This window comes from Gracilinanus agilis, chromosome 2, assembly GCF_016433145.1.
Source record: "Gracilinanus agilis isolate LMUSP501 chromosome 2, AgileGrace, whole genome shotgun sequence".
Classification (NCBI taxonomy): domain Eukaryota; kingdom Metazoa; phylum Chordata; class Mammalia; order Didelphimorphia; family Didelphidae; genus Gracilinanus; species Gracilinanus agilis.
Window position 1 is genome coordinate 700,409,816 of NC_058131.1, and position 24,606 is coordinate 700,434,421.

A 24,606-nucleotide genomic window follows, 5' to 3' on the forward strand; every position below is an offset into this window, starting at 1 on the left:
ATACCTTTTTAGTGCACCCAAGATCTTGCTTGGGATAGAAATATGGAGATGGCAATGACGATAAAGATGATTGGAAGAGGAAAGGAAGCAACTGAATGGTAAAGAATTTGTATCCAGCTGCTGTTATTTTTGATAAGCAGAAACAAATGTCTAAATGTATTTCGGCACATTTATCGGCTCAAAACTGGGGTGAATTAAAGAATCTAAAAATCCAACAAATGAAACGCAGCAAATAAAATCGACTTACTTTTCTGTAGAATCCGAAAATCTGGAGAGTCTTCTATCAATGTCCCTTCTCTGTACCAATCCACTTTGGGAGATGGTGCCCCTTTCACTCTGCATTCAAAAACAACTAGTTGACCCTCAGAAGCTGATAAATCTTGCAGCATCTGTAGTTGAAAAATATATTGCAAAAGGGAAGAACTGATGAGTTTTTCTGCAATCTAGTGCCAGAAGATATATTTTTTGTAATGTTTGATCTTTTCCCAAATCTTCACAGTTCCAAGTGTTTAAAGACAGTCATTAGGGTTCACCATATTTTCTTTTCCCCTAACTTATATGTACTTTTAAAAATGTGATGTTACCTTACACGAAATGCTTTGTGGTTTATCACCTACTCTGTTTATAGTAAGCACCTTTGTTCTCAAGGTCATGTGTGAGATTTGGCTTCTCAGAACTGCAAAATATCATAGTGAGCATCAACAAATGTACTTTGTATGTCTTAAGGATTTTTAGGATTCCAGTTTCTAATCAGGTGGTATATATAGCCTTGTGCTTAAAACAAATTGTTTTTCCTCTAATTTTGGCTGCATTGGTTCTGTTTGTACAAAACCTATTTAATATAGTCTGAATTATCTATTTTACCACCTGGGATGCTCTCTCTCTCTCTTGTTGGGTCATGAACTCTTCATTGTTCTTTTTTTTTTTAAACCCTTAACTTCTGTGTATTAGTTCCTTAGTGGAAGAGTGGTAAGGGTAGGCAATGGGGGGGTCAAGTGACTTGCCCAGGGTCACACAGCTGGGAAGTGTCTGAGGCCAGATTTGAACCTAGGACCTCCCGTCTCTAGGCCTGGCTCTCAATCCACTGAGCTACCCAGCTGCCCCTCATTGTTCTTTTATAGCAATATGTGGTGGCCTCTTCCTCCCCACCATTTGTCTATCTATTGCCTTTCAGGAAATCAGTATCTCTAATTCTTTGGAGAATGGGATATGTCTCACTTCAGAGCCATAGAGTTGTCTTTTTCAATTAGTCTTTGATTTGGGAAGAAATCTGGTGGCATTAAATGTATTGAAGATTTCCCCAAATGCAATCAAGACCCAATTCAATTTCCTTCTCTATTGCATGAGCATTTATTAAACCCCTATTTGAAGTCTCTGGGGGTCACAGACCTGAATTCCTGGGTGATAAACAGATAAATAAACAAGTAAACACAAGAGGGTTGGATGAGAAAGAGAGTCCCGCCAGCCAGGTGGGACCCAGCAAAGTGAAGGCACCTGTAAACAAAAGCATCTGTGAGAACTCATCATCTACAGAGAATTTCTTTTCCATTTCAATTCTGAAGCTAAATAGCCTCAAAGACAGTGGCAAATCCCAGTGGTCATCATACCTTTTCCCCTGTTTTGTCCTTTAAAGGGCCATAAAAGAAAATAATCTTTGTTATTACAACTTTCAAAACTTTTGTATGATTTTAACATATTCTAATGTTACAAACTTAGAGCCAGAAGGAGACTTAGAGGTAATCTAGTCCTACCTGTCCTTTTTTTTTACAGATGAGGAAACTGAGGCCCACAGTGGTGAGGTGACTTACACAGGATCACACAGGTAGCTAAATGGCAGTCAAGATTCAAACCTAAGCTTTTCTGATTGGCAAGCCAGGACTATTCACTGCCAGATCCAATGAGGTACCTTGTTGAAAGAGAAGCTCTAAGGCAGTATTTTGCTTTATCAAATTAATTTTTTAAATATAAAAAAAAGCCATCAGCACAGTGATGGATCTAGCATTCTGTGCACAGTTCATGCAACCATGTCTTTATAAATGTGTGTTTTGATGTAGCTATCAGCTGTAAAATTGCCTACTTGTCTCCTTCTTAGATCTTTTATCAAGGAAGCTTCTGATATGTGTGTGTGTGTGTGTGTGTGTGTGTGTGTGTGTGTGTGTGTGTGTGTGTGTAATTTATATATAAATATGCAGATGATTGTCATGAAATTTTTTAGAGATGGGAAAGTAGGCATATTCAAGTATTTTGTCAGATCATACCTTTTTTTGGGTATTCTGAAACTCAGTCTCTCCCTCAATGTCCTTGAAATTGTATCCCCTCCAACCCAGACCCTCTCCTTTGGGCATATTCCAGCTGGTCCAGTTTTTTCTCCAACTTTTCCTTTTGTGCAAGAAAGTTCTACTTTCTCATGAAGTACATTAAAGCTATGATATTAGAGTCCACACATGGTGGTGTTTCTGTCCCTGTTGGAGGGAATCATCTGTTAAAGTAATTTGTGGGGTTTGTTCTCTTTGCTTTGTTACTTTTGGGATAATCTGGGTCTTCTACCCATTTTTTCTCTACCCCGTTTTCCCTTCTTCTTGCTCTTTTATGGGCTTATCTTGCTCATACTCTTCTATCCTACATCTCCTAAGGAGTTCACAAATGAGTTTGCATTCCAGATCAGGATTGGCGTTCTTGATCGCCTTATTTCTTTTCTTGGCAAGAAGAGCCTATTTCTTGGCTAAGGTAATTTTCTAGAATTTTGATCTCCTGATAATAACTGATTTTTATCAGTTAAATTTACTTGGACAATAGTAATTGTCAGATATTGATAGAATTTGCTTCATTTTTTTTTCGGTGATGTTCTTATGCTCACCATATCTACTACTTCCCAGGCTGCTTCATGAGGACAAATAGATGTGCTATCTATCTAGTCAGTAGTCTTCTCTGGTAGCCTCCAGGCCTTTGACCTCTGGTTTCTTCGGATCATGGAAAGGACCTCGCTGTCCTCGAATACAAGCCCTTCATTTTACAGGTGAGGAAATGAAGAGATTTGCCAAAACCTAAGTGTTCTGGTTTCATATTTAGTGTTCGTTTCTCCGTTCGCTACCTCAGTCCTCGGCCATATTTAATATGTTTCAGTTTATCCTCCTCACCCGACTCCATCTCCGTCCCTGTATTGATGTCACTGATTTTTAGAATACGTATTGATTTCATTTGGAGGGTCTCTGTAGAATTTCATTGTCTCCATTTGTCACTCTGAGCTTTAGTTTTCTCCTCTATGAAATAGGGGAAGGGAGGAGGAAGATGAAGAGGGAAAAGGGCAGAAATCCCTGGGAAGTCTCTTTGGCAAAGGATCGGATGAGAGCTGATTTAGGGGGAGCAAAGCCAGTGCCTTTTTTCATGCTCTCCTAATGTTCTAGGATGAGCTAGAACCCTTCTTCTATGCAACGGAAAATGTTTTATGGATGCCTCTGTCGTATTTGGGACGTCCCTGTTAGCAAGGCAGGGGCATAGTGACTACCCAAAGCTGGGAATCTGTTAGCTCCACTTTTACCACCGATTGGTGTATATGCTGGGCAGAAACTAGTCCGGAAAGAAGAATGGTCCCAGGGTGGCCACGTGGGTGGTAGAGCTCTGGCTCAGACCCCCCTAGCCTGGTTGTTCCGGGTTTTCCTGTCTCTGCGGTTATATAACAGACCTGTTCTTCTACCTCTCCCTCCCTCCACCTGTTCTACCCCAGCCCTCTTCAAATTACTGCTGAAGCTGCTGGAGCCAGGGCAGCAGCTGCTGTGGGTGTGGGAGTCGGGAGGGGGACAGCTTCTAATTTGATCAGCAGCTTCTCACACTCATGAAGGCTTCGGGCCCTTTTTTTCGTACAAAAATGCTCACCACTGTAGTGTTGGCCATTAGCAAATTACTCTGGTGGTGAGGTCTCTCCCTATCTAAAAACTCTTTCAGCTACTCCTAAAAGATGATTCCTATCAGTCCAGGCCTGAACCAAGATGAAGTCATCCCACGGCACCCATTTGCTGGGGAGCGTTGGGCAACTCATTCTCTCCCTGGGTGCTTTGATCTCCCTAATTCTAAAATGATATTATCAATTCCCATTAACCCCAAGAAGGTCTAAGGATAATGATACAGAGCTTAAAAGCAAAACTGTTCCACAGACCGACAAAGCATTCAAATGATCGGAAGCAACTAGGTGGCTCAGTAGATTGAGAGCCAGGCATAGAGACGGGAGGTCCTATGTTCAAATCTAGCCTCAGACATCTCCTAGCTGTGTGATCTTGGACAAGTCACTTAACTCCCATTGCCTAACCCTTTACCGCTCTTCTGCCTTGGAACCAAAATACAGTATTGATTCTAAGACAGAAGGTGAAGGTTAATAAGAAAAAAAATACAAATGATGATTTCTTGGTATCAGAGAAAATAAACAAACCATTGTTGTGGGACAGAACAGGTAGTGAGGGAGAAGTGTTAGGCTGGGATCCAAGGTGAGAAGACAGAACAGGAATAGCCTAAATGAACCTACATAAAAGGGTCTGTTACCATGGCTCACGGACACATGAGCACAGTCATCAGTGACTGAGTCAGAGAAATGTGTGGCTAATGACATTGGCAGTGACTGACCTCAGCTATGCCCTCCTTGACGCAAGTGTACTGCTGCTGAGATCCCGGGGCAGGGAGCCAGCCCTTACTAGCACCGGGGCAGGAGTAGTGTGTGCTCCATTTATGGAGCTGAAAGCTTTCTGCAGAGAGGAAGACACAGGCCATACAATCTGGCTCTGCCAAGAGCTACTTTTCAAATCAGAATTCTGAAAAGCCTTGCTGGTGGGTTTTCCTTGAGGAAAATCACCTCAAAATGGAAGAGTGTATACTAGGTCTCCCCACCAAAGTCCTAAAGTGAATTGCCAGAAGACAAGAGGCCAAAGCTTTCTTCTCCATTACTAGCCCTAAATCCTGCTGGGTGAATCATTGTTTAATGATTTCACCCCTATGGCATATCTGCCACTGACCCAGATCGCAACCTGCCCGCATTGTAGATGGTGATGGTGATGGACCACTTTAAGATTTGTGGTAAGATTCTGAGAATCTGGGGCAAGAACTAGGATTCACTGTTTATAGGTGAGGAACCTGACAAGTTAGATGACCTGCCTATGGCTTCATGGTAAGCTTCTGAGGCAGAATTCAAACCCAGATCTCTTGACCCAAAATCCTGTACTCATTACTACGCCCAACTATTTGAGCTAGCTTAAAGAGTTTCAGTGGTACGGAAAAAAACCCTCGGTGGGTGGGTAGGTTGGTGATGATGGGCCTTATCGAGTTATGGATTTTTACTTGTGCTTTTCCAGGCATGACCTTGGGGCCCAACCTTCACCTTCAAAATTGTAGAAATACTGAGGGTGAAAACCAAAATGGAAATTAAAGGAGATGAAACTTTAAGAAGGTCCAAAGGTGTTTGCTCTCAGCACGGATGAATGCTCATTTGAAATTGAACCTTGGGATAGCGTGTGTGTTAGAGACTCATGGGAACAATTTAAAACCAAAAAAGAACATGGCGTGTAGTGTAAGACCTACTTGCTGATACGGAAGCCATTTTTAAGAAGTTGCGACGCTAACAATGACTACAACCAGAAGTTTTTTCCTGGTGAATTCATTTTCTGAGCTGGCATTTTTAAAAAGCAAAACAACTTTGATTTTCTGAGTTGCTCCAGCCATGGTGCTTTCTTTAAAGTCCTGGCGGAGGGAGCCCAAGTTTCAATTACCTTTGTGAACACGGGAGCTGCTATTATAGGCTTTCCATCTAGTCCTTGTAAGTAGTTTGTAGGGCTCTGACACTGAAAAAGAAAATAAAAAGAAATCATGACAAAGAGCACAGCCATCGAGATAATGCAATCCTTTCTTGGAGATCAAGACTCTAAATCACAAAATGCAGAGAGCTTCTCTTCCGGAGAAGATATGGGGCAACACTAAAGCTGGGGAGCACAGAGACTACTTCGGACAGAAAGTCAATCTTTTTCTCTCCAGAAAGCTGCACAATTATCAAAAGAGGGTCAAATGGGTAATAATGCAGGAAAAGCCACAGTTGAGTGATGAGTTCTCTCTTATTTTTTTTTATAAACGAGGTGAGAAATTTCTCTTATTTTGTTAATTTAATATCCATTAGCTAATTTAATGTGAATTATTTAATTATTGTTATCTGTGATTTCCCTACTTGCTAAAGAAGTATTCTACCAAAATTTCATCCCTTAAGACTAATAATGAATGAGCAGCGATCGTAGCCGAAAATATAATAACACTAGAGCAACCAGGACCTGCCAGAAGAAACTGGTGTTCTGTGAAAACCACCACCGTGGCGGGGCTCTCTTAGAACCATTTTAAGCTTGAATACGTAGAAAACCAAGTCTCATTGGGTGGTGCCCTCCTCCAGGCCCAGTGTGACGTTGTAGAGATACTTTGTGCTTTTAAAACCATAGTGGAGGTGGCTGGATGGCTCAGTGGATAGATTGTCAGGTCTGGAGAGGGGAACCAATACTTAGTATCAATTCTAAGTCAGAAGGTAAGGGTTAAAAAAAACAACGACTGTAGCTTAAGACATGATAAAGTATTAAGAATTGATTCATTTGCCTTTTGAACTTGGGAAGATACTTCCAAGGCAGGAAAAGCCACTGGAATTACCTTTTCCTACATCATGTATATACTTACACATGTATGCATGCATGTAGATTGCTCTGGATGTGGAAGTAGCTTGCCTAAGATAGATGTGGAGATCTAAGAAAGGGAGGCATGAGTGTTCCAAAACAAAAAAAAATGGAATCTACCGGATAAGTAGGGTGCAGGGCTCTTGTATTATGCTTGGATTCTCATACCTGCTGAAGGGTAGATATGTGAGGCTGGACCACACTAGGCTGAGCTTCTGCTGCTTCCTGTGGGATGACGGCAGCGCTAATAGGAGGTGATGACGTCTCACTTGGCTTCTGGACCCTGTGAAATGTTTAAAACAGTGTAGGTTGGAAAATCGTCTTATCCCATTTGCCCAGGACTCAATGAAGATAAATTCTCTCAGAGGTCCTCTCAAGGATATTACAACAGGCTACATCTGAATACAGTGAAATAGACTATTATTTAATGCTTTAAAAATATATATTGAGGGCATTTTAAAATTTGTATTTATTCACACATAAGTGGGATGATATTCCTCCCAGGTGGCAGCAGAGGTCTATAGAGAGTCACCGGTCCCCCTGAGGAGGAGGCCCTGTGACTCTGCAGTCTGATGTAGTCAAGGAACTTAACTAATCTTTGTTGAATTGAATCTACCTCTGTTACTGTTTTCAAAAGGAGTTTACGGGGGCAGCTGGGTAGCTCAGTGGATTGAGAGTCAGGCCTAGAGACGGGAGGTCCTAGGTTCAAATCTGGCCTCAGAGACTTCCCAGCTGTGTGACCCTGGGCAAGTCACTTGACCCCCATTGCCTACCCTTACCACTCTTCTGCCTTGGAGCCAATAACACAGTATTGACTCTAAGACGGAAGGTAAGGGTTAAAAAAAAAAAAAAAAAAAAAAAAAAAAGGAGTTTATAACCTAAGCTACACTTGTCCATATGTCTCTGCTTGTGAAGGGGACCAAGAATTTGCTGATTAGAATAGTTTCTGGACTCTTTTTGGCCTCCTTGTTGTAGCCATTGCTTTATACTGGGCAGACAATATAAAGACAATTCAGAATCAGTCTTTCCCTTTTCCTTTTTTCATTTCTCTCTTTTTGTACTAATAGAACATGGCATGTAGAATATGTTGCATTTGCACCCAGTATGTTCTTCTCATCTTTATGCTTCCTTTTAATTTGTTTTGATTTTTGCCGTTAACTAATCAATGGTTTAAGTATACCCGGACACTTGGTTTGGAAATGACTAACACATAGTTAGCCAGTCATTTCTTGCCCTGTAAGATATAGATCATTTCATTTTTTGGTGATTTTTAGTTAATCGTGAGCATTCCAAGGTGAATTAAAATTATGGTTCGCAGATTCACATTAAATAAACGCTGGTAATTATTTGTTTTTCTGAAAAGAAACTCTGGGCCATCTTTCTTACGATTTCTAGTTTCACTTGTTGCTAGGATAGCAGCAGGACCCGGGGTTTTGTCAATACAGAAAATGCTTCAAGTGAGGAAATTTCCTTTCCCAATGCAAGCTGACACTTTCTCTCTGACTGAAAAAATCAGTTGTCTAGAGCAAGATGGGGGGGGGGGGGCAGATCCAGGCTGTAGTTTTCCCATCACTGCCTTAAACAATTCCCTAATCATTAGGTTCCCCACATCCAGATATAGTGATTAAGGAATTGCTTAAGGTAGTGATGGGCAAACTACAGCTTTGATCTGGCCCGTGGGGAATAGTTTGCTCATCACTGGTCTAGAGCACTGAGAGGTGCAGTGACTTGGCCCCACCAGGGTCCCTTGGCCAGTATGTATCAGAAGTGGGCTTTGAACCAAAGTCTTTTTAGTTTCAGGGCTAGCTCTGTATCCATCGTGCTGCTGCCATTGGTTCAGTTCCTTTGGTAGCAGATAAACTCATTGATCACTGGACAAGGATTTCCCATTTTGATCACAAACAGATTAGTGATCATAGACAATCTAAAAACTGTGATTGTTTAAAAAAATTTTTTTAAACTCTTGCCTTCCATTTTAGAATAATACTGTCTATTGGTTCTAAGGCAGAAGAGCAGTAAGGACTAGGCAAAGGAGTTAAGTGACTTGCCCAGGGTCACACAACTAGGAAGTTTCTGAGGCCAGATTTGAACCTAGGACCTCCTGTCTCTAGGTCTGGCTCTCAATCCACTGAACCACCCAGCTGTCCCCTATGGTTGTTTTGTAAGCATCTTCCACTTCCTCTTTCAGGATAGCCAGGTGGTATAGTGAATTAAGTGCCAGACCTGGAATCAAGAAGATACATATTCTTGAAGTTTAAATCTTGCTTAAGATCTTTACTAGCTGTGTAACCCTGGGCAAATTACTTAACTGTTTGCCTCAGTTTCCTTATCTGTAAAATGAGTTGGAGAAAGAAGTGGCAAACCTCTTTGGTATCTTTAACCAGAAAACCCCCAATGGGTTCATGAAGAGTCAGATATGATTGAAAAATGACTGAACAATAAACCTTTTCTTTTGCTACTCCATCATGATCATTGCAAAAGCAGTCCACATCAAACTGAGGATGCCATTTTGTATTTTTTATTTGGTTCTTGGGTTGTCATAGACAAAAAAAAAAAAAGAAATTATTGCTTAATGGCGAGTCATTCCTCACTAAGCCAGCTTCATCTTCAGTCTATTGCTAAGGTTATTCCAGAAATCTGGTTTAATAGAATCTTTACTTAATTTTTTTTTTTTGGTGAACTTAACAACCATAAACACAAACATTTTAACATAGAAAGAAGAAAAAGGAAGGATCTTTAAAAAAAACTATAATACTTGTATTGTTACATATTTTGTTTTTTTAAAAGACACACAAATACCCCCACACACCCATATTCTTCTTGGTAGAAACTTTTAGAATTTGTATTCCCTTGGCATAAACTTTGGGAGCTAATGCCACAATGAGGCATCAGAGCAAGACTTCTGCTGAGGTGACTCTAGGTATTTAGTACAAAATTTTAAGCCTTAGGATTTGTACATTGTTTTCTAAGATAAATGCATGTTCATTTCCTTTCTTCATTTATGAGATAGAGCAATTGAGATTATTTCTATTTTATAGATTAGAAAACTATAGTTTAGACAAGCCACCCTTCTTTCCCAAAATCACACTGCTAGCTAATAATATTAGTATATTATAATATATATATAATAATATAATATAATAATATTAATGAGGTAATTCATAATGAAGTCGGTTTAAAAATTCAAGTCTTTTGGCTTTTAGCCCAGTATTCTCAGGCCATGTCCTAGACCACATTGCTTCAAATGAATGTAAATCTCATAGTGAATGGAAAAATGATTATAGATGAAAATTTGGAGAAAACAAAAGCAAAATCAGTCAAACTACTTTGTCTGGCAATTCAGGAGAATGTTGTCACAGGCAGCATGATTCGGAAGCCACTTGGGGAGTCTGGGATGCCTGAATATATTCTAGCCCCTAAGATCTTGGGCAAGTCACTTGACTTTGTAACAAGCTGGGCAATATTCTAAGACTTTGTGTTGGAGAACAGTCACCGATTTGGACTGGTAGAAGGAGTTCTATACCTGGAGTTCCCTATACCAAAGAAGTCCCCAATTCAGATTTTCAGTGACGATAAAAAAGGTAGATCTTGAATTAATATAATGATATATTTTAGTTCTTGAGAGTCTTTCTTCTGATCAGTACTAGACTGTACGGTCTTTGAGAGAGTGGGCAGACATGTTTCATCCCACTATTTCATCTTCTCTAGGAATTACCATCATGCTTAGCACACAGTGGCATTTAATAAAGCCTTGTAGTTGTGTATGGAAACCGTCCAGGTTTCAAGACTTACCTTATTGAATCCTATCGATTTGAGGAGGTAAAAAATAATTGTATATCATAGATAAGAAAATGATATTAAGCGCCTAGGGTCATCTGTGCTATCAGCATTACAACACAATTCAGTTTAATAGTCAGTGCCATCTGACTAGGGTCATCTGTGCTATCAGCATTACAACACAATTCAGTTTAATAGTCAGTGCCATCTGAATAAAGAACGCTTTGTGCCAAGTATAAAGTTTGCCATATAGATTTCCAAGCTGGAAGTGACCTTAGTGATCTTGTTTATTTACTGCCTTCCCTCCCATCCCCGATTTTTTCAGATGAGGAAACTGAATCCTCGAGAAGATCAATTTCTTGTCTAAGGTCACATACCGTAATTCAAGATTTTCTTGACAACCTGGAGGCATTCTTGGTTATTGCTTTTGTTGATACTATTGTCTAATCAGACAGCATCAAGCAGTTGCTGTCTAAAGATTATTTGTTCTCCTTTACATGTTTTGTTTTTTTATTGCTCTGTGTCGTAAGAGGAAATATTGATTATTCTGATAGCTAAGCCAAAGAAGAAGAAAACACAGCTGATTGTTTGTGCACCTAATACAATCTCCCCCTTTCTTTTAATGCCATGCAGCTCTGTACCTGTGCTAATCTCCTATCCCTCAAATGATAGATTTTAAATTTATATTTGAGGTACAAAACTAAGAATGAATCTGTTCACAGTTTTGTTTTGTTTTTTAAGACTGCAGGAAAGCTAAGAAACAAGCTCATAGTGAACAAAATTAAAAGTTTCATAAATCAATGTAATTAGCATTACCGATTCATATCTTCCTTACTAATGTCCCCGTCAGAGTCAGAAGATGAAGCACCTGGAAAAAGGGGGAGAGTGATAATGAGATTTGCATCATAATTTCTAAAACTGATTTATAAGCAATTGAAGGCCTGTGTTTCTTAACCAAAAGGCAGTGGGAAGAAAGCTGGCCTTGGGTTCAGGAATACCTGGTTTCATATCTGCTCTTGGAGAAATGCTTGGGCCTTCAGGAAATTCTCTGAGACTCAACTGACCAGTGAGTTATCAATCTGTGGAGAGAGAACTGCACACGAGGAGTTCCCCAAACTGAGAAAATCTATATTCAGAAGGATCTTAAAATTTAAAACAACTGTTCTAATCTAGCTTTCCTCTGTTTAAAACTCTGCCTATAATGAGAATTGCCACAAGGTGTAGTTAGGAAAAGGAATGGTATTCTCCAGTGTCCATAATTCATTCTATTTGTTTATTTTAAATCCTTACCTTCTTTCTTAGTTTTTTTTTTTTTTTTACATTTTTAAACCCTTAACTTCTGTGTATTGGCTCCTAGGTGGAAGAGTGGTAAGGGTGGGCAATGGGGGTCAAGTGACTTGCCCAGGGTCACACAGCTGGAAAGTGTCTGAGGCCAGATTTGAACCTAGGGTCTCCTGTCTCTAGGCCTGACTCTCAATCCACTGAGCTACCCAGCTGCCCCCTTAGCTTCTTTCTTTGAATCAATACTAAGTATCCATTCTAAGGCAGGTAAAGAAAGGTAAGGGCAAGACAATTGATGCTGTGACTTGCCCAGGGTCACACAGATAGGACACATCTGAATCCGGATTTGAACCCAGGACCTCCTATCTCTAGACCTAGCTCTTTATCTACTGAGTCACCTAGCTGCCCCTCCATGATTCACATTAATCTATATCATTCACATATATGGGAAAGAAAGGGCTCAAGCAGATTTCAAACACTGTAGCTGTAGGCACATGCCCTTTTGTCTAGTCCCAATATTAACATGCCATCGTTGATTGTGTTTTTTTTAAAGTAAGGATATTTGTAAGTCCTTTTGCCCAAACAAAAAAAAAATAGTAGCAGTAAAATCTCAGCACCATTACTAGAGTTCTTAAACCAGAACTGGTCTAAGATTTGTTTTTGTACAAATCCAAGTGGCCTCGCTTGAGTATAGTAATAGTGTAAAATTGGCACCAATGTAAAGACCTTCCCAGGCCTCCCTAACACTGCTTGGTGAAAACTCAGGCTCATTTTTTTTCTTACCTTCTATATAAATTTCTGCAGAAGTTGAATCTGTTCCATAAATGTTGGAAGCAAAACAGGAGTAACGCCCCGTGTCATCCTCAAAAGCTTCAGTAATGGTCAACGTGTGCAGGTTTCCAGCCTGGGCGATGTGAACGTCAGGTGAGTTTTCCAGTTCTTTCCCTTCACAATACCACCTGTGAAGGAAGGAGACTACCTGTCACTGAGCCCGGCAAAGAGGACCCCGAGGGCAAGATCGATCTTGAAATCAAGACACTGAACAGCTGGATAGATCATTGATGATATCATTATGGTCACAAAGAAAGTGCTCGATTATGTACCATTTGAATCATGGGAACAAGTAAGGTGAGCCTAAGTCCTAAGGAGGACTCAAGAAGCAAGCAAATTAAAGAATGGGAACCTTTATGGATCAACTCTCCACATAACTTCAAGAGCTCCATTTTCTGGAATGAATAAAAATTCCTGGATCCAATCTGGCCATAATTTGGAAAAATTAAAGCTTATTATATAGGGTGGATAACGACTTCATTTTCAAAAACTCCAGTGAGGTGGCAAAATGAAAGTTAATCTAGTAATTTGGGTCAATAGAGTGAATCAAGCCATCGTTGTAGAATTCTAGAAGGGACTTTAGAGATCCAGGGGTTCTTAACCTGCTGTCCATGGACAGATTTCAGGGAGTCCATAAACTTGAAGGGGAAAGACATTACATCTTTACTTCCAAATAACTGATTTCCTTTGTGATCTGTGCATTTTATTTTATTCTTTTAAAGTAACATTCTGAGAAGAGATCCATAGGCTTCACCAGGTCACCAAAGGGGTTTAAGACGCAGAAAAGGTTAAGAACCTCTAATCTAGACCAAGCCATCCTTTTGGAGGTAAGAAAACTGAGGCCCAGAATGATCAAATGATTTGCTCAAAGTCACCCAAGGCTGAGGGAGGGGCAGAATTTAAATCCAGACCCTCTGACTCTAAATCCAGGATTCATTCCACTGAGCCACTACCTTGTGTCCTCTACTGGTCCTGTTCCTCGCTCCTGGACTTCAAAACCAGGAAGCAGACATATTTAACTATTTCCCTCTAAGGCAAATACCTCCATGTCCCTGATTCTGTCCCATGATGTTACCCTAGTAGGTATATTACCTCTTTCACCGGCTTTTTTAATCTATCATTTACCTATTCCTTATTTTTTCCTTATGCAACATGCTTTGATTTACCCTTTAAAAAAAAAAAGAGACTTTCCTCTCTCTTTCTCTAGCTATAGAAATCTTACTTGTGTCTTTATAAAGAAGATTCTCTTTGACACAGATTTTGGTTTTAAATTAAACTTGCTTCACGGATATCTGATGCCCATCTAATAAATACTAGTTATCAGATAGTACTGCTTTCTGAGGATAAACTCCAACTTGGTCTCTCTGGCTCTACATGTACATGTAGCTTGCTTGCAGGACAGAGTTAGGAGATCTGGTGAGGGTCTCTCGAAAGCCCTGAGGTTATTGTTGGCCCCAATTTTAGGAGGTCAGCTCAGTATAAGGGATAGAGGGTTGTATTTGTAGTTAGAAAGACCTGGCTTTGAATCTTAACTCTGATCCTTAATAGTTGTATGACCTGACCAAGTCACTAAATCTCTCTAAACCTTTGATTCTTCATTTGTAAGATGGGGTTCATAACAGCTGTAATAACTACCTTAGGAGGCTGTTGTGAGGCTGAAATGAAACATGCAGGGCGTTCCAAACATCTTAATACAGTTTTAAGCTACTAAAGCTTAACTATTAAAATCTAACCACTAAATTTGTAAAATAAAACAGCCCAACCTGAATATAGCAAACACAGAGAGCTAGACAATTCAGGGTGCCTCTATGGCTTGTTTATAATGTAGTAAGGATTACAAACCAGTTTATTGGGGTGTCCCAAATGTCTTACTTGCAGCTTTAAGCTGCTGATTTTAAAAAATCACAATATGTACTCTTAAGTAAAGAGAAACAGAGATGTACAAAAAGAAATAAATTTTTGATTGAGAATGTGGAGGTTGGAAATGTCCGTGGTATAACCATAGCACTAGGTGAAACAGCCTGAATTGTACCTGCCTGATGTTCACTTGTACTTTTGTTTTAAACTATTACTGAACCATTAATGACTTTCTCAATAAATAAAAAAAATAGGTTCTAATAAAATGTTTACAAAAATCAAACTCCCCATACAAGGTGGTTGTTATTGAGGGAAACTGAGGCTGGTGGATCACTTGAGCTCAGGAGTCGTAAAGTATAAGCAGATCTGCTGTCCACAGTAAGTCTGGCACCAATATGGTGATCAAGAGACCACTGGACTACCTAAGGAGGAGTGAAGTGGCCCAGGTTGTAAGCAGAGCAGAGCAAAACTCCTGGGCCAATTGTTAAGAGGAGACCCAGTCTCAAAAAGAAAAATAGAACATCAGAATCAAAGATCTTGGGCTATTTTCCCAGTGATGCCACTTAATTTCCGTCCCAAAGCACACAGCCCTTAATATCCATAAACATGCCTTCCTCATTCTTGTATTGATCCCTTTTATTTCTCCCAGGTGGAACAGCCTTCCTTCCTCCTCTTTGCCTAGGCAGATCCTGCCTTTAAACCTCAGCTCCAATCTCGCACCGAGGCTCGCTTCCTTCATGAGGCGTTCCAGGCCTCAATGATCCCTTCCTTCGTGAAACCCCTATTATTATCCTCCTAGTCTCCATAGGATACTGCTTAGCACTTGGGTGACAAAAGGTTAAGCTCTTAAACGGCTTCGCACTTCCCCGTATAGTTTTCCAACTGGTAGCATGTTGGCAGGGCTCTGTCACCGCCCCTGATTTAGTCAACATCTTTATCCATACTGGGGTGAAAGCACAGACGGATCCTCATCCGATTTGTGGAAGGAAGACAGATGACACGAAGCCTGATGCCGCTTTAGATGACAGAACCGCCATCCTGAAGATCCTGACAGGCGGGAAGATGGGGCGATGCTTAACAGGGAGGATGAATGACTGAACGGGGATAAACAAAAGTCTTACATTTGGGTTAAAATAAATTGCATAGTTCCAGAAAGGACAGGCAGGTTTGGATCGTGATATTATGCTTGTGAGAAATGAGAACGTGTTCGTGGCAGCTAATGTTCGTGAGAAAAGACTTGAATGTTTTAGCAGACTAGGAACCCCGTGTGTGTCACAGTGTGACATGGCAGCCGGAAAAAAGACTGCAGGCTACCTTAACAGAATTGTGGTGTCAAGAGCAAGGCAGAGAGTATTCGGGTTGCAATCTGCCCTGGTCTGATCTCATTTTAAATAGTGTGTTAGTTGTTATTAAAGAGCATGTCCAGGGGGCAGCTGGGTAGCTCAGTGGATTGAGAGTCAGGTCTAGAGACGGGAGGTCCTAGGTTCAAATCCGGCCTCAGACACTTCCCAGCTGTGTGACCCTGGGCAAGTCACTTGACCCCCATTGCCCACCCTTACCACTCTTCCACCAAGGAGCCAATACACAGAAGTTAAGGGTTTAAAAAAAAAAAAAAGATGAGACAACAAAGCAGAGAAAAACTAAATAATTGTGACAAAAATAATAACAGTAAAATAGCATATTAAAACTTAAGGCTATCCTCACAGGAAAATTTATGTCTCTGAAAATGTATATTAACAAAATAGAATGAGAGAGTCAATCCACTGCGGAATCCATTTAAAAAGACTAGAAAATAGAGAATTGAGCAAATAAGTACAAAAGAAGAAACCTTGAAATTTAGAGGTGAAATCAAGAAACCTGAAAATAAAGGACTAATGAATGAGTAAAATTAAGGGCTTAAAAAAAAGTCAAAGTTAACAGAAAAAAGAAAATCAACCCAGAAACCCCTGCCTTCAGCTGTAAGAGACTGCTTGGCTTGAGTTCTGGGAGGAGGCATGTTTGGTTGAATCTGATAGTGGTCTCTCTTTTAAAAGTTCTGTGACTTTCTGATCTGTTTACTGTGTGTCTTTTTGATTAGAGCTGAGCTGATACTGGATTTGCCCATCAAAGACTCCCTCAAGGGCAATTCAAACCCCTTTTTCTTGTCCAGCTAGTTTAAGAGAGAGTCACAAGCCTCTGGGTGGGGAAATAAAGGCTCTAGGCTTTAATTACTCCACCCTAACCCACACATGGTTCCTAATACGTCCTAGATGAACCCAAGTGATTGACTACAGCATGAATTGGATTTAAGGGAGGCAGAATTGCATAGAGTCATCAATGTCATTAGTCATGCCAGTTCAATGACACAACAAACATCAGTTTGACTGGTGATGGCCTGGGATGAAGTGGATGACTTCCAGTGACATCCACAGGGAGAGAGCATGAGATTATAACAGACACTGAAAAGAGTAGGATAAACTCAATCAGAGAAAAGTATTGGTGTACAGCAGTGAAGGCGAACCTTTTAGAGACCACGTGCCATGCCCTGCCCTCTATGAGTTCTGGGTGTGTCCCACCCCCTCCCCCTATCCCACACAGGGGAGAGAGAAAGCACTCCCATTGGGCTGCTGTGCAGAGGGGTGGGTGATGTGAAAAAATGTCTTCAGATACAGTGGAGAGGGGAAAGGGAGGAGCTCCACCCAAGTCCCTCTGCCTTTCTAGTAATGAACTCTGGCGGGGGAGTGGAGATGCATGCCCACAGAGAGTGCTCTGCATGCCATCTTTGGCACCCGTGCAATAGGTTTACCATCACTGGTATATAGTAATAATTTGCTGCCAACCTCCCCACATCTGAGGTTTCGCTAAGGTTTCAGACACTTGGAGGCTAAGATTTGAGCAAGGACAGACAGAAAATAGATATGTGGGCAGGCAGGCTGGTGGCCAGGTGGGCAGAGTTGGACAAAGGTCTCCTCTCTCTGCCCCAGGGGTCCAGGGTCAGTTCTTTTGTTTTCACTTGGAGGGTTTTTTTAGATTATTTTTGTGGAGATGGGGAGTGGGAGGCCACAGAGCCCCTAGCTAAGGGGCAGGAGTGGGGGAGAGAGAGAGAACAGTACTATAAATTTAAGATTGGTGTTAAAAGTTAAAACAAAAGTTTAAAAAGTCTCTGGTTTTAGGCAACCACTGGGGTTTTTGGAACATATGCCCTGAGGATAAGGGAAGAACCACTGTATAATATATTAAGGTATGATATACTTTATTACTGTATTTAATGTTGGTAATAACTTATTGTGTGTTTAATGTATCAATTAAACATATTTATATAAGTTTGAATATATATAGTTGTAATGAATTTCTGGAACAAGATGGACACCACCTTTGAGTGATAAGACCGGCAGCTGAAGACTTCGGAATGTACCCAGGTGCCTTGAGCCAGGGCAAAAGTCGGTTGGAGCCAACCCTATAAATACCCACCAGGCACAACACAAGTGGGCTCAGTCTGGAGCGGAACTTGAGAGGTGGGAGGTCAAGAGGGAGGGTAGGCCTGTACCTGCAACCCAGCTTGCCTTACTGAGACAGTTAGAGGGCAATTACCATCACTGCCAATAGAGCTGAGAGAGAACCGTGATACTGTCATTCAAAGATCATCAATAGCCTTCCCTAATCATTGGCTTGACTCCGGCCAAGTCAGGCCAGAGTTAGTGAGAGGGCGAAGAACCTCCAGCCTCTACCTGATCTAGCAATCTTCATAGCTTGATCATTAACTTAGACTATTAGCAATAAGTTTCCCAAATCTGTCTTCCTTTCCCTTGTTCCTAACCCCATTAATTAGAATTAAATATAGTGTTTTGTTATATGTACCTTTCCTGAGTGGTGAACATATCCATAGCCCTTGGGAAGGGGAGTCAATCACACAGTCAGATCCAACAGCGTTATCCGATCAGTGCACCAATAGCCCTTATCAATAATCATTCCAATCCCAGGTTGAGGAACTAGAGAAGTTAACCATACATACAACTTCTCAGTGATTCCCTGTCTGGGCAACTGTTAAAAGGGGATAACTGACAGGCTCAGTTTAGCAAAGCCTGTCAGGAGAGGAGAGGAGAGGCACAGCCTTCCTGCCAGCAGCACCTGCACAGAGGCCTGTGGGTGAGAGTGTGCTCTCTCTCTGCCACCAAATCCAATACAACCTTTGAAAGCCTCATATTATTATCCCCCTTTTATAACAATATATATAATTAAATAAATAACATTATATATGGGGTCAGCAAAATGTTCGCTTATGTCCAAGGTTTCAGCCATTCATGTTAGGTCTTAGAACATATTCCTCTCAGATATAGAGTCTGGCTGTATAGATCTTTGGAACCAGATGAAATTATATAAAACATAAATTTATGCACTCAGCAAAGTTGTGTGACTTCCTCCAGTATATTCAATAACATATGGAAAAGAAAGACAGTGAGAAAAATCTAGGACTCAAGACACAAACTCTGAAGACAATGACTTAAAAATATCTAAAAGTAAAATGCAGTTTGGACACAAACCAAATGAGAATTCTAGATGCGATTAAAGAGATTAAAAAGAGAGCCAAATTCAAAAAAAATCAAAAGGGGGAAAATGTGGACAAGAAATTAGAGCAATGCAAGAAAATTATGAAAAGAGAATTAATAACATAGTAAAAGAGATACAAAAAGTACTGAAAAAAACTCCTTAAAAATCGGAATTGACCAAATAGTAAGAGATACAAAACCTCCCTGAAGAAAATAACTCCTTATAAATTGGAATTCGTCAAATGGAAGCTAGTTACTGCGAGACATTAAAAACATTACAGTCAAAATAATGAAAACAATAGAAGAAAATGTGAAATATCTAAGAGGAAAAACAACTGACTTGGAAAGTAGATTAAGGAGACATAATTTAAAAATCATATCTGAAAGCTATGGTTAAAAAAAAAAGAGTCTAGACATATTTTAAGAAAATAAAGGAAATTGCCTAGATATTATAGAATTCAAGGGCAAAGTAGAAATTGAAAAAAGGCATGTCATCTCCAGAAAGAGATTCCAAAATGAAAACTCCCAGGAATATTACAGCCAAATTCCAGATCTTCCAATTCAAGGTGAAAATACTATAAGTAGCCGGAAAGAAAGAATTCAAGTACCATTGAGCCCTAATCAGGATCATACAAGATTTAGTAGCTTCTATATTAAAGGAGTAGAAGGCTTGGAATATTCTGGAAGGCAAAGGAGCTAGAATTACAACTACAAAACTAAGTATAGTACTATATGGGGAAAATAAACATTTAATGAAATAAAAGACTTTCAAGAATTCCTGATGAAAAGACCAAAGATGAATAAAAAAATCTACATTCAAATACAAATCTTGAGAGAGGCACAAAAAAGTAAACATGAAGAAGAAATCATATATGGCAATAAGTCTAAATTGTGGGCACTCCTATATAAGAAGATGATAAATGTTACCCCTAAGAAATTTATCATCATTAGCACTGATAGGAGTCTGCTTAGAGAAAAGGAATGGATGTGAGTTCATTATGTTTAAATGATATCAAAAGAGGAATGGGAAGGTGAAGAAAGAGGGAGGCACTAGACAGTGATTCCCAAAGTGGACACCACCGCCCCCTGGTGGGTGCTGCAGTGATCCAGGGGAGGCAGCGATGGCCACAGGTGCATTTGGAGGTGGTGAATAACTGTAAGGGGGTGGTGATAGTATGTGACACGGGACGCTAAGTAATATTTTTTCTGGAAAGGGGGGTGGTAGGCCAAAAAAGTTTGGGAACCACTGTACTAGGAGAATGGGGAAGAGAGAGGAAGAATGGGGGAAATTCCTCTCACACAAAAGAGGTGCTCAAGAAAGAGTTTTTACAATGGAGGGGACAAAGAGAAAGAAGAGGACAACACATAACCTCACTCTCATCTGAACTGGTTCAAAGAAGGAAGAATACACGCACTAATGCACATACAGTTGGATATAGAAATTTATCTTACTCAGCAGAGAACTAAGAGGGGAAGGGATGATAAAGAGGGAGGACAGATTAAGCAAGGCAGTGGTTAGAACCAAGCAGACTTCTGAGGAGGGGACAAGTTAAATAAAAAAGGGAAGGACAAATGGAAAAGAATAGAATGGAGGGAAATAACACGATCATAACTGTGAGTATGAATGGGAAGAATTCACCTATAAAACACAAGTAGTTAACAGAATGGGCTGGAAACCAGAATCCAACAGTATGTTGTTTATGAGAGACACACTTGAAACAAAAAGACATACACAGAATTAAAATAAGGGCCTGGAGAAGAATCTATTATGTTTCAGTTGAAATAAGAATATAATCTGTGTTTGGCAGCACTAAGGGTAGAGATCTAGTGAATCAAGGTTATTTGGAAGGATTTCAACATATAAATTGAAGTGTTCCAGCAAAGGGGCAGAGAGAAAGACTGCAAATCAGGTACTGAACTCCTTGAAAAAGGAGAAAGAACAATCCAGATGCTGGTAAAAGTCAGTTACAAGGATCTAGATAGGGCGAGCAGTCTGAATGGAGGGATTCTCAAAGGAAAAAAGGTTACTATGTGACTGGTAGAGAAAGAATCTAGAAATGGAGGTGAGTCACAAGCATGGCTACTCCATCTTCTTGGCCAGTGGGCAGAGGGAAGTCAGGGGTAAAGTACATTGTAGGGAAATTTAGGTTTCCCTGGTGTGAGAAGAAAGGAGTATATGAGAAAGAGGTCTATCTAATATGAAGGAAAATTTTTGGTAGGCCTGTAAAGTTAGGATGGAACCAGACTGTGATGAACTAAGAAGGAGCAAATAGATCTTTTCAAAGACTTCATTAAAAGTCTTCAATTCTAAATTGCAGTTTCCCTGAGATCATGGATAGTATATCATACTTCTCCTGTATATCTCACAATTTCTGCCACATTGGTGGACACGTAGTAATGGCACAGTAAAAATTAATTCATTATAGTCAGTACAGATTAATTCATGTAGTAAAGGCTTGATCATAACCTTGAGAGGATATCCTTTTGTATTTGAACCAAAATCCCCACGCTCTCCTCCAGAATTGGGTCATTTTCTTCACCCTGACATCAAAACTATCCTTTATTACTTCCCCTGTAACCCCTTTGACCCCTCTATCTACTTAGAATAGTGGTTCCCAAACTTTTTTGGCCTACTGCCCCCTTCCCAGAAAAAATATTACTAAGTCCCCTGGAAATTAATTTTCTTTAAATTTTAATAGCAATGAATAGGAAAGATAAATGCACCTGTGGCCATCACCACCTTCCTAGATCGCTGCAGCACCCACCAGGGGGCGGTGGCGCCCACTTTGGGAATCACTGGCTTAGAAGATTCTGAGATTTGAATCATGGGGCTTGACTAGGAAATGCTAGGTTTAACTACTATTTTTCACTCTTACCTCTTTAATTACATTTTTACTACTGTCATTTAGAAATGGGTCTAACAAAGAGAAGGAGCAGTCTAAAAAGTAGAGATCCCAATAAAACCCTGTGGAATTTACACAAGCCTTGTAGTACATATGAAGTATAAGCAAAATATAAAATGCAAACCCCATAGAGGATCAGATTCTCCTTTCTTAGCAAGGTCATAAATACATTTTATGTCTAGAGTGGAAACATCCTCATAAGCACAAGGATATTGACTTAGAAACAGGTAGAATGGCAAAAATAGCGATAGCCCTCATCACAAACATTTTCCTCCTGATCTAGATAGCAGTGTTAGTTTTATGCAGGTCAGGCAGATACAAAATACAACCAGCATCCACTATTCTAGCCCTAAAACCAAGTAAGAATGCTTGTCTTCACTGCTCAGAAATGACAGAGTTCTTGCGGCTCCCAGACTTCGTTATGACTTATTCAGATGTAAAGAAGACTTTTTGAGGATGATGTGATGGGAAAGCATATTGTACTTAAGCACCTGCCTCTGTTTATATGTCATGAAATGCTCTCAGAAATGTCCGGACAGGCTGCCTTGTTTTAGAGGCTTTAAATTCTTAGGACACTTACAGGATGGTAGCGGAGATCAGAAGGGATTCCTAAGTAACTCGGCAGAAATGAGTCAAATGGTTTGGAAAATATAGGGACTGAATAATAAAGAAGACTCCACGTCCAATCAGCCAAGGTGATAGCGTCTGGGTCTGCTCATCGGACTAGCGATTAAGGAGCTAACTATTAAGCTGGAAGGAGATCAGAGGGACACACACTTCTCAGACACTGAGTCTTCTTTCTAATTGCATCCCTCTGCCCTGATGTTAGGGTGTTTCTTACTCTGATCTGAATTGCTGTCTGGATAAATATTATGACACTTTTCATTCAGGATTTCAACATCAAAATATATTATTGGGGCCCATTACCAGCAGAGATTGTTAGCCAGAATGATCACTAGCCTATTAGGATAGGATCAATACCATCTCAAATTGGCACACCAGCCATTCCCTTCATATTGCAACAAGTTGACAGGAAAGCAGGAAGGCATGCTGGCTAAGGAAAAGCTTGCCCTGAGATCACTTTGGTCAACGTGGTTTAATAAAGGCTCTTTTTAAATTTTTTATTTTTTACTAATGCTATGAGGGGATGAGTAATGTTTGAAACACTGCCTCTAAAACAGGCAAATTTCTATATCTTTCCAGGCACCTAAATAGCTCTTCTATGCAACTGTTCCCTTGGATCTTACTGAGCCGCCGCCTTGATGTTCAACTTTGTCTATAGACGCTCCCAAACTCGGAAACTTTCTTTGTCGTCTTTCATTGGAATTCCTTGCTTACGAGTGCTTTTTGGTTAGAGAGCAGTGTAGCGAATAGAATTTTCAGTTCTCTCTGTCCTTTCCAAAGACCAAAGAAAATGAAAAAGCTGGTGTGTCTTGTATCTCCAGATCTATCGTATACTTCTCCAATTAGAATATGACAAATGAGATATGAAAAGTAAAAACACGGCTACTACTAAAAATGAGCATTATGTAGCATTTAAGGTTTGCAAGGCGTTTTACAACTTTTACCCCATTTTATCCTCCCGCTGCCTTGAGGAAGAGGTTTTTATTCTTATTATCCGCATCTGACAATAGGCAGTTAGATAATATGAAAACCTTTTCATTACACACCTAATTCTGGGCATGACAGAAGGGAAGAACAATAAGAACTCTCTGGAAATCTATTAGAATAATTTGGCTTAGAGAGGCTTTATAGGCCAGCCATAGAAAACCTTGATAAATAGATTAAATTTAGCTGCACACCTCCTGTAAGGTCCTCTCCCTCATCCCCAGGAGCTCCATGGCCTCCTGTATTTCCTGTCTTTGTAACAATCCCTCCTTATCCCAATAGAGTGGCCTACTCTGGCCTGACTTCCCTAAGATGAGCCTTTCTCAACCACTTGCCCTTATGGACATTTCCTTGTCCTGGGATTCTGTTCCTTCGGGACCCAGTTCTCAGACTAGCTAACATATTCATGGGTATTAATGAATTCGTGTTTTGTTTTTCTTATAAAGATAAGTAAAATCCATGCATTTCCAGAATATCCTTAAACGGGCAGTCATAAAACCAAAGGAATAATCCCAATGTAGGAGTTTCAGAAAACCCAGCCCAGATGAGTCAAATGATTTGGAAAATATGGGGTTACACCCAAACGACATAGAAGTGGAGGCGGGTAAATCTTTTGGAGTCCATAAAATTACACTCTACAGACACCCAAGATACATCAGGTTTTTTTGTTTTCTTTGGTGTTTGGATAGAGAACTGAAAATTCTATTAACTAAGCAGCTCTCTAACAAAAAAAAAAGCACTCAAAGGCAAGGAACTAAACAACAATTTTACATAGAAATTTTGGCGACAGAATAAAACCTTTTCAGTGATCCAAATGATTAAAATGGTCGTGATATTCATTAAAACGACAATTACACAGAGTGCCTTAAATTCCTCTTAATATCTTTAATTAATAATAAATAAATAATTAGTGAATTAATTGAATATTAAACCTCCTTAATACCCGGCTACATAATTTTGACTAAGAGCAACAGTGGAAGGAAAAAAGTCATTAAAATTATAATTTTATGGGGGTAGCTGGGTGGCTCAGTGGATTGAGAGTCAGGCCTAGAGATGGGAAGTCCTGGGTTCAAATCCAGCCTCAGACACTTCCCAGCTGTGTGACCCTGGGCAAGTCACTTGACCGCCATTGCCCAC

General features: G+C 40.1%; 1 protein-coding gene across 1 annotated transcript in view; it reads right to left on the reverse strand.

Moving 5' to 3' along the window:
• Nucleotides 1-24,606, reverse strand: part of MYPN (myopalladin) — a 91,607-nt gene that overhangs the window by 41,753 nt on the left and 25,248 nt on the right. The window contains exons 3-7 of the mRNA XM_044660316.1: nt 12,528-12,703; nt 11,280-11,331; nt 6,855-6,969; nt 5,751-5,822; nt 248-389 (exon numbers count right to left, since the gene is read on the reverse strand). Coding sequence (XP_044516251.1) covers nt 248-389; nt 5,751-5,822; nt 6,855-6,969; nt 11,280-11,331; nt 12,528-12,703 — 557 coding nt within the window. The remainder of the gene's footprint in view (nt 1-247; nt 390-5,750; nt 5,823-6,854; nt 6,970-11,279; nt 11,332-12,527; nt 12,704-24,606) is intronic.